The sequence below is a fragment of the Rhizophagus irregularis genome, chromosome 13 (assembly GCF_026210795.1).
Source record: "Rhizophagus irregularis chromosome 13, complete sequence".
Taxonomy (NCBI): domain Eukaryota; kingdom Fungi; phylum Glomeromycota; class Glomeromycetes; order Glomerales; family Glomeraceae; genus Rhizophagus; species Rhizophagus irregularis.
In genome coordinates this window covers 4,294,379-4,313,441 of record NC_089441.1, presented here as the reverse complement: position 1 = coordinate 4,313,441, position 19,063 = coordinate 4,294,379, and the positions used below count along the sequence as shown (strand labels likewise).

General features: G+C 27.8%; 4 protein-coding genes across 4 annotated transcripts; 2 read left to right on the top strand and 2 right to left on the bottom strand.

Annotated features, from left to right (window-relative positions):
- Positions 1–5,709: 5,709 nt before the first annotated feature.
- On the top strand, positions 5,710–9,498 carry OCT59_005559 (uncharacterized protein). Its single transcript, XM_066138434.1, has 10 exons — positions 5,710–5,898; positions 6,041–6,205; positions 6,447–6,533; positions 6,647–7,081; positions 7,161–7,280; positions 7,371–7,768; positions 7,843–8,125; positions 8,213–8,312; positions 8,401–8,735; positions 8,815–9,498. Exons 1-10 carry the CDS (start codon positions 5,776–5,778, stop codon positions 8,884–8,886), a joined length of 2,118 nt encoding a protein of 705 aa, XP_065997565.1. The 5' UTR covers positions 5,710–5,775; the 3' UTR covers positions 8,887–9,498.
- On the bottom strand, positions 9,170–10,595 carry OCT59_005558 (uncharacterized protein). Its single transcript, XM_025320943.2, has 2 exons — positions 9,284–10,595; positions 9,170–9,174 (listed from the first exon to the last, which is right to left on the bottom strand). Exon 1 carries the CDS (start codon positions 10,316–10,318, stop codon positions 9,740–9,742), a length of 579 nt encoding a protein of 192 aa, XP_025170219.1. The 5' UTR covers positions 10,319–10,595; the 3' UTR covers positions 9,170–9,174; positions 9,284–9,739.
- Positions 10,596–12,641: 2,046 nt separating this feature from the next.
- OCT59_005557 (cAMP-dependent protein kinase catalytic subunit) lies at positions 12,642–14,328 on the top strand (the record flags this gene model as incomplete). Its single annotated transcript, XM_025309525.2, has 2 exons — positions 12,642–13,536; positions 13,678–14,328. The coding sequence occupies exons 1-2, from the start codon at positions 12,898–12,900 to the stop codon at positions 14,326–14,328; spliced, it is 1,290 nt and encodes a 429-aa protein (XP_025170217.2). The 5' UTR covers positions 12,642–12,897.
- Positions 14,329–14,764: 436 nt separating this feature from the next.
- On the bottom strand, positions 14,765–18,996 carry OCT59_005556 (C-1-tetrahydrofolate synthase cytoplasmic; the record flags this gene model as incomplete). The annotated part of the gene is made up of 17 exons (XM_025320941.2): positions 14,765–14,936; positions 15,018–15,197; positions 15,264–15,707; positions 15,775–16,357; positions 16,446–16,615; positions 16,731–16,780; positions 16,852–17,093; positions 17,170–17,264; positions 17,328–17,626; positions 17,703–17,814; positions 17,887–17,970; positions 18,061–18,113; positions 18,187–18,287; positions 18,361–18,491; positions 18,581–18,634; positions 18,715–18,859; positions 18,962–18,996. The coding sequence occupies 17 exons, from the start codon at positions 18,994–18,996 to the stop codon at positions 14,874–14,876; spliced, it is 2,841 nt and encodes a 946-aa protein (XP_025170216.1). The 3' UTR covers positions 14,765–14,873.
- Between the last annotated feature and the right edge of the window lie 67 nt (positions 18,997–19,063).

Sequence of the window (19,063 nt, the reverse complement as noted above, 5' to 3'; positions counted from 1 at the left end):
CTGGACAGTAAGCTAAGCCAAGGGTATGATCACCCCTTTATTATAAAGAATCAACCCAGCTACCCTGTGATCACCCACTAGTACGTCAAATTTACTGATAATCGAACTCTTTTCACCTTAACCTTATATACCTGTGAAATAATACGAACGTCTCCAATCAGCCTAAACCTATTAGAAGGTAAACTACTGCTAAGACATCGCACTCGGAGACTTTACCATCTATATGACAATACTAGTAAGAACCCCACAAGTAAAGTTTACCACATCCTTAACGGTATCGTAAAGTGACCACCAAGACAAGAGCTCACCCAGATGGTATGCAAGCAGTGACCATTCAGATAGGACAATAGGCTTCCTAATGGCCTCATAGGAAACGCTAGGAGGACACCATTAGTGCTCCGAAAAAAATCCGATCTGATCTGGATCCGCAGATTTGATCTGAGTCAGATCCAGTTCGGTTTTCAAAATTCTGATTCGTAGATCAGATCAGATTTAAAAAAAATCTGATCCGATCAATTTTGGATCAGATCAGATCATAACACAAGAAAATCTGATCCGATCTGAACAGATTCAGATCAGATTTTTTTTTAAATAAAAAAAAAAAAAATTTTTTTTTTAATTTACTTTTCCTGGATTCCTGGACGAACGGACGAAGCCGGACGACCAAGATTTAAAAGAACGAACTAGGTAAGTTCGTTTCTTTTTTTTTTGTTTTTTTTACTTCGAAGTAACGTAATTAACGGTTCCCTTCTTTAGTAGGAAGCCTAGACGAACGAAGCCTAACGACACGACCAGGATTTAAAAAAAATGAACGAACTATGGTAAGTTCGTTCCTTTTTTTTATTTTTTTTATTTATTTTTTATTTAAGGGAACGTAATTAACGTTCCCTTTCTTTTTTTAGGAAACCTTGATGTCGTGACAATGAACGACCAGGATTTAAAAAAAGAACGCACTATAGTAAGTTCGTTTCTTTTATTTTTATTTTATTTTTTTACTTAAGGGAACGTAATTAACGTTCCCTTTCTTTTTTTTTAGGAAACCTGGACGTGAGACGAAGGAACGACCAGGATTTAAAAGAACGAACTATGGTAAGTTCGTTTCTTTTATTTTATTTTATTTTTTTTTACTTAAGGGAACGTACTAATTAACGTTCCCTTTCTTTTTTTTAGGAAACCTGGATGTGAGACGAAGCTGAACGACCAGGATTCAAAAAAGAATGAACTACGTAAGTTCATTTCTTTTTTTTGTTTTTTTATTTTACTTAAGGGAACGTAATTAACGTTCCCTTTCTTTTTTTTTAGAAACCTTGGACGAGACGAACAACGACTAGGATTCCAAAAAAAGTAACAAACTATAGTTTCGTTTCTTTTTTATTTTTATTTTTATTTTTACTTAAGAGAACGTACTAATTAACGTCTCCTTTCCTTTTTTTAGGAAACCTGGACGTGAGACAAAGCTGAACGACCAGGATTCAAAAAAAAAATGAACTATGGTAAGTTCGTTTCTTTTTTTTGTTTTTTTTCTTTTTACTTGAGGGAACGTAATTAACGTTCCCTTCCTTTTTTTAGGACAAGGACCAGATCTGAACCAGATTCGGATCAAATTGAACCAGATCTGATCAGATTCAGATCAGATCAGATCTATTAAAATAAAAATCAGATCAGATCAGATTTAAGCTGAATCCGGTCTGAATCGATCTGTTAGGAGCACTAGACACCATGACCCTTTATTTAAATATGCCGCTGACTGGTATATACTAATTCACCATGATGCAGTCCAGTCTACACTAATCCCTGTACCTTTACACTATTGGTAGTAGTGTCTGCAGTAAAATTCTTTTAATTTCCGTGATCAGTGGAATCGAACCTGCAACCTTATCATACTCAGGTTTCTGAGAGACTCACGACTAACCAACGAGCTGCGAAGATCAACCCTTTTCTTATTTTAAATATACAAGAAATGGCTTTAAGATTTTAAAAATTAACTTCAAATAGAAATGTTATCTAATATAAAAAAATATATCATATAAGAATAAATAAATTTTAAATTTATTTACCTATTATTTATATATAACTATTCTAGATATACTATTTTTAAAAAAGATTTATATAATACAGTATATCAATTTTAGCTTCAAAACAATTCAGGTGATTTAGATACATTTCAAATATTACAAATACTATTAGATAAGAAATATTCAGATCCATTATGAATTGTTAAATTACAATTGGAATCTTTATTCAGAAAATTAAATTATTTATTGTGAATGTCATTACAATAATAGACTGATTTTATAATATTATATTTTTTGGATATTACTATATCAAATACAAATCAGTTTCAAATGATACTTTATATTGTTGTTGTTATTAATAATCATTTCAAATTAAGAATCATAGTAGGATTTCAAAAATTACTAAAAAAATTTAGATTTGAATTATATAAATCTTATAATTAATTTCTGTTTCAAATATATAAAATTATATGTGGATTTTAACTTCAAATTTTGCTATTTCAGAATTTAGTAATTGGATTTTAATGATTTTAATTCATTTTAACAAAATGAATATTTTGATATATAATTCATTTTTTAGATGTAATATTAATTAAAATATTGTATTTTAAAATTTTGGCTATATAAAATCTAAGTTGTTTTAGTAATTTTCAGATCCTATTATAATTTTTGCAATTATAAAAAATGAAATATTAGATACCTTTTGATGGATTCTAATAACATTATTTAAAGAAGCAAATATTAATTTTGGAATTATATTTACCAATTTAGGCTTATTTTTAATTAGTATAATCAAGAAAATACATTTTAAAACAAATTATTTATTATGTATTTTCTATATTAACTTGAATCTTCATAAAAAACTTAAAGGTAAATTGAAAATTTTCTTTGAAGAATATTATTACAAATTTTATATTTGCCAAAATTCTTTATATATAGAATTATTGAATCATAATGATTAATCAATAGCCTATAAAATCAGCCAAATATATCTGATACTCTTTATATTAATAAAGAGGCATGGATTATCTCTTAGATATATGATTAATTTATATGTGATGTAGTATGTGGTGTACAGAGTATTTAAAGAATAAAATCTATTAATAAGTAAATATATGATAAAGTTAATTAGTCTATCTCTTTATATGATTTGTTATTAATAATTAGGATCTGTTCAACAATAGAATTAAGATAAAAGAATACAATAGATTGATAAGTTATATAGATTTTTTTATTTTTACAGTTGATTATTTAACATTTCTTAAAGGCAACACATTTTCTACATTAATTAGTACAGTTACACCTCCATAAGTGCACGTACCTGAAGCTTGGCTATGCATATGCAGTTAGGAAGAGTGTGCACTTAAAGAACAACCAATAGAAAAATCAATATTAGCAATTAGAGAGAATATTTATTTAAATTCACTTTTATTTATATTTCATTTTAATGAAAAAATTGCACATATAAAAATGATCTGTCATGTGGAGGTGCGATTGTATATCATTTTTATAGGTGTTTTTTTTATAAAATGTTCAAACTAATAGATTTATATAAGAGTATTAAAAATCTCCATCTTTTTTTATATATATTATAATATTTTTATTTAATACTAAAATATCTTTAAATTATTAAAATTATTTATTATTAAAATAATTTTGTTAATATTATTGATGTAATATTTTATTTTTAATTTAAAAAATAAAGCTAATTAATTATAAAAAAATTTAGAATAAAAGTTTAATTAAATTAGAAGATTAAATTTGCTTATTTTATATTATTTTCAAAGTTAAATACTTAGCAATTATAATAAAAACTCTTGCTTAAAGCTATTAATAAAAATATTTTTGGAACCTTACTTATACAAGAATTTCAGAATCCTATTTTAGTGCAAACCAGTTATAAGTTATATGTTAGATATCTTGAATCCTGCAATAAATATATACACAAATACTATAATTACAAAAATTTATTTATATTATATAAAATCAGTAAAAAACTTAAGGAAAAGGATATAAAGCTAAAAAAATTGCACATTAACATTTATTTACTGTAAAAATGGAGTTTATATTATATGCATATCAAATATGTGCTTTTTGCATAATGGCATAATTAGTATAGTAAACATTAAAATTGTTAAAATATCATTTATATATCATAAATTTATAATCTATATACAGAAAATTATAAGAAAATAGAATAGGCAAAAAGGTTGCACATTCATTATAGTAAAAAGGGAGTTTACGTTGTTGTAATCATCAAATTTCATGATAGTACTATGAATCGGTGATTAATAAAATAGATCAAATCCTTAATTTTAATAAATAATTTAAATTTTCTTAATTAAGAAAAAAAAAGTTTTAATTTTCCTTTTAAGAATATTAATTTTATCGGATTTAGCTTTATTTATTATTTAGAATCTTTTTAATATATTTTTAATAGTATTTAAAAGTTTTTTTATTTTAAAAGTTCGGTAATTTTAGAGTACCACAAAATCAGTAGCAGAATTTTGGCCAATAAAATTTAATAGCGGAAAGTGCGTCGATGTTCATATGGATCTCAGCATACGGAGTTTGACTGTATGCAATATTTGTTTGTAAAAGTTCTTTTACATTAATAAATGTTTAATATTTGAAAGATATTATTAATATGTACTTATACAGTATGTTTGCATAATTTTATATTTATTAAATTAAAAATTAATAAATAATATAACTTTAATGTAATTGAAATGCCAAGGATTTATTTTTATAAAACGTTTATAAAATCTAATTTTAGATGATATAATTATACCTTTCCTCTATTTTCAGAAGTTTTAACTCTTGTTATTATTGAAACAACGTAACTTATATAATCAAATGCGAATTTGGTAAATAATTATATTCTTTCGTTTTAAATGTATAACCAATCAAATTCTGGATTTATTATGATTTAAAGATTTTTATTTTGCCGGGGAAAATCAACATTATATTTAATAATAATGGGTAACTCTTTTTGTCAAACTAGAGAGAATTTTGCGTAATTTGCGTAATGAACATTAGTATACAGGTGTTTTTTAGCGTAACAAACATTAAGAAGGGCTAATTTCGCGTGATATGATCACATTACGACTTTTGGAAATACTACCGGCCAACTTAATTAATATTTGCATTGTATTTTTTAAGATTTCTGTTTGTTTAAATAATTTAAAAAAAATCACAAATAGCAGATCAACATAATGTAAAAGTTTTTTAATTTGTTCGAGAAAATTATTATTTATTAAGATTGACATTAAATCTTAAAATAGTTGTTGGTTCTAATATATTCAATTTTTCAGTGTTTTTTTTGATGAGTAAAAAACAAAGAAAACCCTCTCGATATTTATATTATTGTTTTCCTAATTGAGTGTCACAAAGTCCTGCAGTAAAGATTTCTTCTGTTCAACATTAATCATATAAAGTCACATGCGGCACGCGTTTGTGATGATCTTGGGGGTTAAATTACAATACCAAATTTTTTCTCTAATATTATGCTTTATTTAGTTTGATTTTTGTTGTGCAAATAGTAAAAATTTTATTTCTTTGCTTATTTTAGTATTTTTTACTGTGCTACTAAAAAGTTGCTGTATCCAAAAATTTCGAACTATATATGTAGTTCCCCCGTCTTGGTGTCACCCACTTATTTACCAAAAAGTTGCGAGTGAACTTCGAATTATTAGTACGGTTTGAGCTATTAACTGAAGCATCGTTAATAGTTCTCATTCAGAGTCTATAAACGAGTACAATGAATACCAACGTAGTAAAAAAAGGATATATTTCAGTGAAGGAAGATGGTTTAAGGGCTTGGATATGGTCAAAACGTTGGACGTTGCTTAGAGACCAGACCCTTACTTTTCATCGTAACGAGGTATGTTAGTTCATCTGCCATCTAGTAAAAAATTTAATGAATAAAATATTTGTTAAATCATTTTACTTTCACAATATTATTAAAAAATTACTTTTTGTTAACAGTTTACTAAATTGTTATTTATTATTTTCTTATTATTTAGAATACATATCAAGCCGTTGCACTAATCTTCCTTAAAGAGATTACGAATGTTTCGCGGACAGATTTAAAACCTTATTGTTTTGAAATACAGACTAAAGAAAAAACTTATTACCTTTCTTGTAAAAATGACGAGGAACTATATAGTTGGATGGACGAAATTTATACAGTAAGTTTATTTTCTTTAAATTATTTTTATTTTACCTTATTTTTAATTTTAATTTATATCAAAATATTTTTTTCAATTCCTGTGTGTATATTAAGTTTGTATTAAAGAATTTTCAAATTTGTTAGTAAAACCTTCTTTTCTTTAATCAAGTTCGTTTGAATTCAATGAATTCAAAAGAAAAATTATTATGAACATTTATATATATCATATAATAACTTTATTATCTTAAAATAAATTTTAGCGATCGCCCTTAAGTGGAGTATCAAATCCTACAAATTTTGTGCATAATGTACATGTCGGTTTCGATCCAGTTAGTGGAATGTTCACAGTAAGTATGATCTTTATTAATATATATGTTACAATGTTTTATTAGAAGATATTATTATTATTATTATTATTATTCTTATTTTAACACCTTTGTCATTTTACGTGTTAATATAGGGAATGCCTGAACAATGGACAAAACTTTTGACAGCTTCTGCTATCACAAAAGAGGATTATGAAAAAGATCCTCAAGCTGTTTATGAAGTATTAGAGTTTTATACAGAAAATCAGAAAAGAGATGATTTTGAAGATGGTATGATGGGCACTATTCCTGGATTTCCTGGACAGCAAGATGATAATAATAAATGGGCTGATTTATTACCAAAAAATAATATGCCCGTGAAGAATCAATTATATCCTAGTCCGAATAATAATGGATATGACATGAATAAAATTTCACCAGGTGGAATTACTGGAATGGGTAACAATAGTATGAATGGAAGACCATTGGATCCAAGAGTATTACAACCAAATAATATGGGTAATAATACAATGGTTGGGAATGGTAATGGTGTTGCAGATTCTTCTCGGAAAATGTATTACGAAGATACTGTGAGTAATTGAGTAATTCCGTTTGAATATTAGTTTTAAATGATAATATTTTTAAATTTATTTTTATCTTATTTTGTAGCGGCCTGATAATTCACCAAATCGCCCTCCAATTACCCCAAGACCACAAAATACGCTAAGTGCAAACAATATGCAGCGTTTACCGTCAAATCCTGGAAATGTTGCCCCAATTGTCCCATCCGTAAGGTTTATTTTATGATTTAAATAATGAATAAAAAAATTATGTACATAGTTTTTTTTAAAAAAAAAACGGTATAATTTTCGTATTTAGCCATATAATCAAGCTACTTCTCAGCCTATGATGTCACCAACATCTCAACGTGTACCCGCATCTTCACAAACTTATCAACATCCACCACCACCAGCACCGCCTGTGGTTAATCAACAACAAATGCCCAAAGGGTATCCTCCTCAACGACAAAATTCATCTAGTCCCAATCTACCTAAACAACAATATCCCCAACGACAAGAGTCTAATCAACCACCAAAGCCAGCTCAAACTGCTCCTCCTCCAAAACAACCAAGTCCACAACAAGCACCAAAGAAATCTGCAACTGAGAGAAGGATTAGCACAATGACAGAAGCACAAATTATGGAGAAATTGAGATCAGTAGTATCATCAGGAGATCCGACAAGTATTTATAGTAAAATTAAGAAAGTTGGTCAAGGGTAAATAAGAAAACAATATATATTTCATCCATCTATTACACAAATTAATTATATTATATTCCATTACATAATAGTGCTTCAGGATCTGTATATGTTGCTAAATCTCTAACAACAAGCGCTAAAGTTGCTATAAAGCAAATGGATCTTTCACATCAACCTCGAAAAGAGCTTATTGTTAATGAAATTCTTGTAATGAAAGAATCTCAACATCCAAATATTGTTAATTACCTCGATTCATTCTTGGTAAAAAGTAATGAACTTTGGGTTGTTATGGAATATATGGAAGGTGGTGCATTAACGGACGTAATTGATAATAATACGCTTGAGGAAGATCAAATTTCTGCTATATGCTTTGAGGTAAATCTTATTTTTTAATATAAAAATACTTTTTCTAATCAAATACAATTTATAAATGCAATTCCTTTTTTTAAAAATTCATTTAAGACATGCAAGGGACTTCAACATCTTCATGGGCAAAATATTATTCACCGTGATATTAAAAGTGATAATGTTCTACTGGATGCATATGGTCATGTGAAAATTAGTAAGTGTTTTTTGATTTAATTTTATTCATCATAATTTAGCGTATTGATTTTAACTGATGTTTAAAAATTTAATAATCATGATCATAGCCGATTTTGGTTTTTGTGCTAAATTAACCGATCAAAAAAATAAACGTGCAACAATGGTCGGAACTCCTTATTGGATGGCACCTGAAGTAGTGAAACAAAAAGAATATGGTGCCAAAGTTGATATTTGGTCACTTGGAATTATGGCAATTGAAATGATAGAAAATGAACCACCATATTTAGATGAAGAACCGCTTAAAGCATTATATCTAATCGCCACGAATGGTACCCCAACATTGAAAAAGCCAGAAAAATTATCTCGAGAACTTAAAAGCTTTTTAGCTGTGTGCTTGTGCGTAGATGTTAAAAGTAGAGCAACCGCTTTGGAACTTTTAGAAGTATGTATTTCATTCATATTTTTGATATGATCCACATAGTAACATGAATTAACATATCATTGTTTATTCTTCCTTTTAGCACGAATTTTTGAAGAAAGCTTGTCCGCTATCAGATCTTGCTCCTTTGCTTAAATTTAAGACCAAGCCATAATTACTATTAAGTGTAAAATATTTTATATATATTTATTTTATTTCAATATTTCATATTACAATTACTTATTTAACTTATATCTAGGAGATTTTATAATTACAAAGATTTTGACATTGTATTAGCTTTCTTCTCGTTCAATACGATAGAATAGAATTACCAAAATATTCACTCATATTATAAAAAAAAAAAAGTTGGAGTTAACATTAACAATAGTAAGAAGTTATTTTGCATTAATTTTTTCTGTAATGGAGGTAGAAAAATTATTTTTTTTCTTTTGTAATGGGCAGAGTAATTTTTTCTCTCTTAGGTTATTTAATTTCAATTTTAATTTTATTCTTCTATTTCATGTTCATTGTAATTGTACATTTATATTTTTCTTCTGTACTTTGCTGGGCATGTTAATCGAAGGAATGAACAGTTTACGATGTTGTATATATATTTTTTATATACCTTTTTTTTGTTAATTTTTCTTTATATATTATTTTCTTATCCGGAGCTATAAAAACAAATATTATTTTTTTATTTATTTTTAAAATTTATATAAAGAATTAAACTTTATTTATAACTATGAAACATTAATAATAAAAATAGTTAAAAAATCAGTTAAATTGCAAAACCTTTTATTTAAAATTTATTATTATTAATATTAATATGCACATACAACTTTTAATCGAAAATTAAATAATAATTTTATTGCTATTGCGCATGTTTTAGCTTTATCCCTTTTTTTGTTGTTGAAGTTGCAAATCTCAAGAAAAAAGAAGTAGAGAAAAAAATTGATACTAAATTTAAGAAGGAATATTTTGCAATTGGTACATCTGTGGAGAATCAACTCTACATCCTTTACAAGCTTTTATCTTGACAACGTTCTCCTTTCCCATCTAGACAACTCTACATCCTTTGCAAGCTTTATTCTTTCTTCCTCAGACAATGATTTTGCTATTCTGTTACTAACATTGTGAAACAAGAGTAGAAAAATTTTTTCACCGTCCATTCCTAATTCAAAGTCCTTTTCTTTAGTTTTTTGATATTTAATGGATGGAATATTGAATGAGTTGATATCAATGAAGTATACGATCAATTTATCTTGATTTTTATAGTGAATAGGATAAAAATTAGGTGGATGTTTGCTATCTAGTGTTGCCTGAGTATCAACTAAATATTGGTGTAATAATTCTGACGCTTCTAATATTTCAATTGATACTATCTTGTTATTGCTGTCATATGATACCAGAATATTTCTTTCGTTGTTGATTTCGTTAGTAGATCTTACAATGCCTAGTGAAGGTTTTATAAAATCGATCAAAAACGCATCAGCATCCTCATGATATTCGAAAGATATAGGAATTTGATTATTACACCATTTATTTGAAGATAGCTCCTTTGGATTCTTTATATCTTTGCTTTCAGTTAATGATGTCATTGTATTCATTTATTTCCTCTTCACTTTGAGTATAGTAGTAGGTTACAATTGTCAAAGGGAAACCCCTAATATCAACAACTACACAAAGGAGAGTCCCCGAAATTAAAATTTTGATTATTCTGTTATGGGGTCTGTGACCGTCAAATCTCCAATGTATGGGTCACCGCCTCTTAAGTACTCAGGAATTAAACTTTCAATTTCTCTTGGTGTAAAATAGGTTCTTCGCGTGTATGTGTTTTTTAGCGTGTTCTGACCAGTTAAAGTTTAGAAATGTTCGTTCTAGGACCAAGCACCAGTTTTGTAAATGATCTATTAAATCATAAACTATAAGTTACTGTATGTTACTGTATATGTATTTATTATTACTCCCCAAAATTGCATCATTTTATTGGTTTAATTTATAATTTATCGTAGGGTTCATTTTTCTTCATTTTTTTTTGATATGTCTCATGATACAAGTTACTGCTTTTTAGAAAATGATATATAGAAAAATTCTTAATCTCGTTTTTTATTATTATCGCCGAACAAAAATTTCTGTTTAAGCAAACATTTCTCAATCTGATCAGTTTAAATTCACTTTTATAATTTCTCTTATTTGTGGCAAATATTAATAAAAATAATTATAACTTAGCTTGAATTGACTTGTAATTACTTAGATGTTCAAATGCAAGTTAACGAACCGGCCGAAAGAATTGAAAAAAGATAATGTATAAAAATACAAAAATAATAAAGAAAAAATAAATACATAATATTGGACTAGTTTAAATAGAAGCAGATTCGTCATATTGGATTTTTCTAATGACTGATCATGTTCAGCTTCAAATTCTTCTATTAATAGTCGATGATAATCGAGTACTTTCTCCAAAAAGTCTTATTGCATTCGCAATTCTTTGATCTTTCCATTTTTGCAATATTTCTTCATCTATTAAAGTTAGTTTTGTTGCTTTTCGTTAATAGCCTCTACCTTTTTTTTCGTCTTTTTCTTTTCCTGCATATCTTTATAGTGTTGCTATATAACAACACATCCTCAGCGGTGATGTTTGTTCAACCTGCGGAATCTGCTGTATCATGAAACCAAATACCGTCGATGGTGGTATATCAAATTTACATTTAAATTTTAATCGTTAATGTTTATTTTGTTATCATCTTTTTTAGTAATTTTATCATCTCGTAATCTTAGTTTTTTTTTCGGTAAAATAATTATAAGCAGCTAACGCAAATAAATCACTTGTAGCTGAGATAATATACAGTACCTTCCTCTTGTGAATTGCTAGTTAATGACAAACCGCCACTTATAGTGAACTAATGCACTACCAATAATAGTAATATATTTATAACGAGCAATTTTATCTATTTCTTTTTGCTTTTCTTCAATTTAATTTTTAATATCAACTTTTCTCAGATAAATTATTGAGATTTTCAATCTAGAACTCAATTTTTTCTTGAATATTTCTCGATTTTCTTGCAGAACTAATAAGATCGTTTTCTTCATTTATTTTTAGCCATAATAAATTATTATTTTAATGGTAACTTATATAAATATAACTTTTGATTTCATTAATGCGAGATTATATTAATAATATAATTTTAACTGTTCTCTAAATCCGGTTTAATAATTTAATAACAAATGAGGCACACAGTCAATTCATTCTTGTGGTATAATACATACATTTACTTTATACTTTTATAGGATTTACAATAAGCTATTTATATACACCTATAATAACTTCGACGGTTTATTATTAAACTATACATATACATTGTAACGAACAAGTTACAGAAAAGTTTTAAATAATGGATCAAACAAAAATTTAAAAAATTTTTATTTTCTTACCCTTTAAATTTTCTTTGTTCGTAAAAAATAGATTATATTTGATTCACAGTTTTTATTATTAATACTCGATAGAATAAAATTTTCTTAAATTATTTCGATTAACTAATAAAAAAATGAAAAAAAAACGTAGCCGTAAAATAATTGGTTTACTTTTATGATTAACTTATTAAGTAAAAATTGAATGAGAATAATGGGTCGGAGCGTCAAAATATTGTTTTTGGATAGTCACACAAGATCTGTGACGGATACGGATCATTATTTGAGACAATTGACATCACGGGAACAGGATAACAGGTTTTAACTTTAGATTAATTTATATATATGTTCTTTGTTGTTTGATACTTTGATTGATGTGTTTAATTATAAATTACTTACTTTATTTAGAAATAATTTATTTGTTTGAATATTTTGTTTTGAGTACTGCTTTCTTTTTTTATTGAATAAAAAAAACTTGTTTCGTATTATAAAATAAAGTCATCTTCTTATAATAAAATGGTTTAGTTCAAAAATCTTAATTTATATTGCTATATATGCTACCCTCATTTTGTTAATTCGGCATTTACTTAATTTGATCAAACTAAAATAAATTGCTAGTTGTTATATAAAATAAAAACCCAAAATTTTAACTTTTTTTTACCGGATACACTACATAAATTCAGGGAAATTCAATATTTCTTTTCTGTTCTTTTTGCATAACGTAAATAACACTACTACTTTATATTACATCAAAATAATTTTTATCCAAAAAAAAAATATGCTCAATATTAAAAATAAACCTTCAACGACTTCAAATAAAAGTAAAAATGATGTTATAATAACAAAAAATATTTCAGTAAATAAAAATAACTCCAATTTCAATAATAATTATTTATTACAACAGTCTAGTCCTTCTAATTCTATTACTTCTAGTTCTACTATTGCTACACCATCTTCTTATAGTTCTTATTCTCAACAACAACAATTCTTTGCTAAGCTACAAGCAACTCAATCTCCAACTTCACCAACTGATTCTAAAGCCATGCATCCTAATTCAACTAAAAGTCGTGGCCACACCTATCAACCAACTCCTAGTATAGGTCCAAGTCCACATGCTAAATTTTTACTTTCCGATTTTAACATCTGTCGTACCTTAGGTACAGGTTCTTTTGGTCGAGTTCATCTTGTTCAATCTAAATATAATAATAGATTTTATGCCATGAAAGTGTTAAAAAAATCCGAAGTTGTACGTTTAAAACAAGTTGAACATACGAACAATGAAAAACATATTCTTGAACAAGTTCAACATCCTTTCTTAGTTAATTTATGGGGAACTTTTCAAGATAGTGCTAATCTATATATGGTGATGGACTACGTGGTTGGTGGTGAACTATTCAGCATATTAAGAAAAAACCAGGTAAGATATTATTATGAGAGAGGATAAATGTTTATAAAGTTTAATAGATTGATTGATCAGTCAAATTTTATTAGATCATAAATAATTTAACTAAATTTTAATTATATTTACCTTCCCTTTCAAATATTACCTCTATTATAGCGCTTCCCAGATCATGTAGCAAAGTTTTATGCTGCAGAAGTTGTACTTGCATTCGAATATTTACATGAAAGAGATATTATTTATAGAGATTTGAAACCAGAGAATTTATTATTGGACAATAATGGACATATTAAAATCACAGATTTTGGATTTGCAAAACATGTACCAGATATAACCTGGACGCTATGTGGTACTCCAGACTATTTAGCACCTGAAATTATACAATCAAAAGGATATGGAAAAGCTGTAGATTGGTATTCATTAGGTGTACTGATATTTGAAATGTTAGCAGGTTATCCTCCATTTTATGATGATGATCATATGAGATTATATGAAAAAATATTAGCTGGAAGAATTAAATATCCATCATATTTTGATCCTACGGCAAAAGATCTCTTAAAGAGACTTTTGACTAGTGATTTAAGTAAAAGATATGGTAATTTAAAGGACGGTAGTAAGGATATTAAATCACATCAATGGTTTAAGGGAATTGAATGGGATAAGTTAATTAAACTTGAAGTACAAGCTCCTTATATTCCTAAAGTTAGTGGTGAAGGCGATGCAAGTAATTTTGACATTTATCCCGAGGAAAGAGAACCTTACGGTAAACCTTGTAACGATGTATTTAGGGATAAATTTTCATCGTTTTAATTTGAGCGAAAAAAGGGTTGGTTTTATTATTTTTATATAATTTATATATATATATATTTATATATATATATTATAATTAATTAATTAATTCTTTTCTATTATTACTGAAAAATAATTAAAATTAATTGCACATTTTCCAAATTACATAAATAAAATTAATAATGTTTTTAAATGTCAATTTTTTTATCGGGCGAATTGGTTATATAATAATAGTATTTAATTTTTTTCTTTGTGTTTTTTTTTTAAAAAAAAAAGATTTGTAGTGTATTTTGTATTATTTTACAAAGTATTTTTCTGTATTCTTTTTAGCATAGTTTTTTTTTGTACAGAAAATAATAATTGTTTGTTTTTAATACTACATGAATAAAACAATATCTAAATCTGGAGAAAGATGGTTAGATGGTCAAAAATTCAAACCTTTTTCAATAATCATATATGTAAATAAACTCTTTAAATAAATAATTTATTTTTGTTACAATTTCTCAAATAAATAATAAATAATATTTTTGTCTGATATTATGAACCATATATGCAATAATAAACTATTAAAATAATCCATAAACTCTTCCCGTTTCAGTATCTAAATCAACGTCATAAAAACAAGGTCGCTACATTTTTTTTAAAAAAAAAATCATTAAACCATTTATTAACAAGTCGTCGTCGACAATAAATATTGATGATAAACTTACTGTTGGTAATCCTGGCATAGTTTGCATTTCACCTAACAAAGGATATAAAAATCCTGCACCAACAGACGCTCTAATATCACGTACAGGTACTATGAAATCTTTTGGTACGGCCTTAAGTTTAGGGTCATGTGATAACGATAAATGCGTTTTCGCCATACATATGGGTAATTTGTCGAATCCCTATAAAAAAAAATTAATTAAAATTAGCACGAATTTAATATTAAAGGGAAGGTTACAACGTATTACCTGATTTGTATAGCTTCGAATTTTTTCTTGGGCTTTATCACTTAATTGAATTCCAGCAGCTCCATACATTTCCTTAGCAATAATTTCAATCTTTTCTTCTATAGATCTATCTAAATTATACAAAAATTTAAATTCTTCTTTGCTATCCTTAGTACTTGAACTAGTAACTTTTACTATAGATTTAGCTAATTCTAATGCGCCTTTGCCACCGAATTCCCAATGTGAAGAAGGTATAGCATCATTAGCTCCAGCTTCTATGGCTTTTTTACGGATTAATTCTGTTTCAGCTATACTATCCGTAATAAAGTGATTTATTGCTACTATAACTGGTAATCCAAACATCTTTGCGTTTTGAATATGTTTAACAAGATTTTCGCAACCCTTTTCTAGCATTTCAAGATTTTCTTTTATATAAACTTCAGGTAAAGGTTTACCAGGTACAACCTAAATTATATCCAAGTGAATAAGTTCATTAAAAAAATCTCAAAAATCTCATTATTATTAAACTCACCTCAGGACCACCTCCATGCATTTTAAGAGCTCTTACAGTAGCAACGAGGACAACAGCATCAGGCACTAATTCAGATGTTCTACATTTAATATTGAAAAATTTTTCCATTCCAATATCGGCACCGAATCCGGCTTCAGTAACAACATAACCACATTTCTCCTCCTCTTCTCCCTCCTCAACTCCAACTAATTTTAAAGCAATTTTATCCGCTAATATAGAATTATTACCATGAGCAATATTAGCAAAAGGCCCAGCATGTACAAATACAGGAGTACCTTCAAGAGTTTGCATAAGATTAGGTTTTATAGCATCTTTCATCAATACCGTTAATGCTCCCCCTACACCTAAATCATCAGCTGTTATAGATTTAATGCCTTCTCCCCTGTCAAAACTACTGGCTATTACCATTCTACCTAATCTTTCTCTCATGTCTGCTAATGATGTACTTAAAGCTAGAACTGCCATACATTCTGATGCTACTGCTATATCAAATCCCGTTACTCTCGTTTGATCTTTTTCCGTTGGACTTTGTCCTATTGTAATTTTACGTAAAAATCTATCACTTGTATCAATAACTCTTTGCCTATATTTTTATTAATTATTTTTGTTAATAATATTGCTTTCTTCTATAAGTTTGCAAAAAAAAAATCAACTGAATGATAAAAATTTACCATGTTATTGTGTCAGGATCAATATCCAACCTGACTAATTTTTGAATTTCTTCCGAGGTTAAGTCATCAGGATTTGTTTTATTAATACCAAGTTTATGTAATCTTTTAAGCATAATAGGTGCGAAACTACGAACTCCATTTTTAGGTGGACATAATCTGCTATATAAAGCCTTTTATATGATCAAATTTAAAGAATGACACAAAATTAATAAAGTGCATATATCTACATATATATGTCTTTTTTTTTTAAAAAAAAAAATATTATATAAAACACATTAAACTTACTTTATCTGACTGAGTTTTTTCATGAAACATCCGTGCGTCAATTGCGGCAGCTATAATTAAATCAAGCTTAGCAAGTGCATAGAACATTGCATCGCGTAAAACACGGATGAATTATTATTACCTAATAAGTTATTAGCGGCAACAACTGCATGGATGTCACCAGTTAAATGTAAATTAAATTCGTCCATAGGTATAACTTGTGCATAACCTCCACCTGCTGCACCACCTTTAATGCCAAATGTTGGTCCTTGTGATGGCTGTCTTACACATGCAAACGTAGGTTTTCTTAAATGCGCTCCTAATGCTTGTGCTATTCCTATCGTGGTTGTTGATTTACCTTCTCCGAGTGGCGTGGGAGTAATTCTATCAATATATAGCACGTGACATATGTAATTGACTGCGAAATTAAAAAAAGAACCAAAAGTAAAATCAAATATACCCAGTGACTACAATGTATTTCCCATCTTTTTTTGACTTTAATCTTTCAAGTACGGAAAGATTAACTTTCGCTTTATATTTTCCGTACAATTCGTACTATAACAAAAGAATTAGCTAATTTGTATATTTAAGTCTAAGATAAAAAAAGACATTTTATACCTCACTTGGGCTCAATCCCAATTCTTCAGCCAAAACTTTAATAGGTTTAGGGGTTTGAGCAGAAGCAATGTCTATATCACTCGGTACAGGAGATAAAAGCTTCAAAGGAAGTAAAGAAATATCTCTTTCTCTAGATTCTTGCAAAAATCTTTTTGCACTTTCAACAGTATTTTGTAATAACATTGCTACTGTCATCGGTCCTACACCACCAGGTACTGGGCTTATATGAGATGCTACAGCTGATGCACTAGAAAATTCTACATCTCCTACCCATCTTACTCCAGATTGTTTGGAAGAATCTAGGAAATTTAATACGGACTGAATTTAACAAGAATTTGCCGTGCATATGCTGAATAAATAATGCAATATACTTGCCTTCAATTGCGTTAGTGCCAACATCAATAACTACCGTGCCAGGTTTTATCCATTCTCCTTTAACAAATTCAGCTTTTCCTATAGCGACTATAAGTATATCCGCAGTCTTGATCTATGACAAATAAAAATTTTAAACATTTCATAAAAAGCTGTAAATGTGGATTAAAAATGGTGGAATACAAACTAATTCGGGAAGATTTTCGGTCTTTGAATGACATAATGTAACCGTAGCATCGCTACGTGATAAAAGTGTAAAAACAGGAAATCCCTAGACAATGAATATTTTCAATCAACTCAAATGATTAATGTTACTTTTTTTTAACGAATATTTACGAAATGTTATGACAAATTTCCTTACGACGATATCACTACGACCGATCACAACCGCATGTTTACCAGAAATCTTAATGCCTATGAACGAAAATTACTCGTTAAATTAACAATTCTATACCTAGATATGTAATTGTAAAAAATAATAAAATACCAGATCGTTTCAATAATTCAAGAATTCCTTTAGGAGTACAAGGTAAAAACAAAGGTTCACAATTTCTTTTAGCTAAATTTCCAAGATTAATTGCATGAAATCTAAGGTACATTTACATATTATTATTAGTGTTATTAAATTAATTGGTTAAAACATATTCGCAAAATAAATTACCCGTCAACATCCTTTTTTGGACTGATAGTTTCAACAACGTTTTTTTCATTAATGTGTGATGGTAATGGTAGTTGAACTAAAAATCCGTGAATTGTGGGATTATCATTTAATTCACGGATTGAGGTTAAAAGCTAGAAAGAGTCCACGTCACGTGAGTAACAAACAAAGTGAGTTTAAATTATCCAAATTATCTATAAATTAATGTAAATAACTAACAAACCTCGCTTTCCGTAATAGAATCAGCTTTCTTATGTAGCATGAATTCGATTCCCGCCTAATGGGATTATGTTCTCCGATTTGTAACACAAATCACGCGCCATTGAAATCACGAGACATCACTTTAAAAATACTTACTTCTTTAGCAGCCTTTTCTTTTTGTCGAACATAACATGTAGAATCCTCTCTTCCACCAACTTGAATTATAGCAAGACGAGGGCTAAAATTCGGATAATTTTGCTTCAATTCTCTAATTTCATTTTTAATTTGGTTTCGAATGTCCCTAAAAAAAGTAAAAAAAGTAAAATATATTTAAATTTTTTCATTTAGTAAATTTTACTTGGATAGTTTGCTTTTTTCTTGTTAATAAAATGATAATAATTACTTTGCAATAGCTTTACCGTCAATTAATTTTGCCATTTTTAGTTTCTGATGATTTTTATTTGGTATATTTAAAAAAAACCTTCGCGAATTCACTAAAAGCACT

Excerpts from the sequence above, each read along its gene's own strand:
- OCT59_005558 (XM_025320943.2), bottom strand. The coding sequence starts at position 10,318 with ATGAATACAATGACATCATTAACTGAAAGCAAAGATATAAAGAATCCA.
- OCT59_005559 (XM_066138434.1), top strand. The coding sequence starts at position 5,776 with ATGAATACCAACGTAGTAAAAAAAGGATATATTTCAGTGAAGGAAGAT. Across the intron at positions 6,206-6,446 it reads GGATGGACGAAATTTATACA|CGATCGCCCTTAAGTGGAGT; the intron begins GTAAGTTTATTT and ends AATAAATTTTAG. Across the intron at positions 7,082-7,160 it reads AAATGTATTACGAAGATACT|CGGCCTGATAATTCACCAAA; the intron begins GTGAGTAATTGA and ends CTTATTTTGTAG.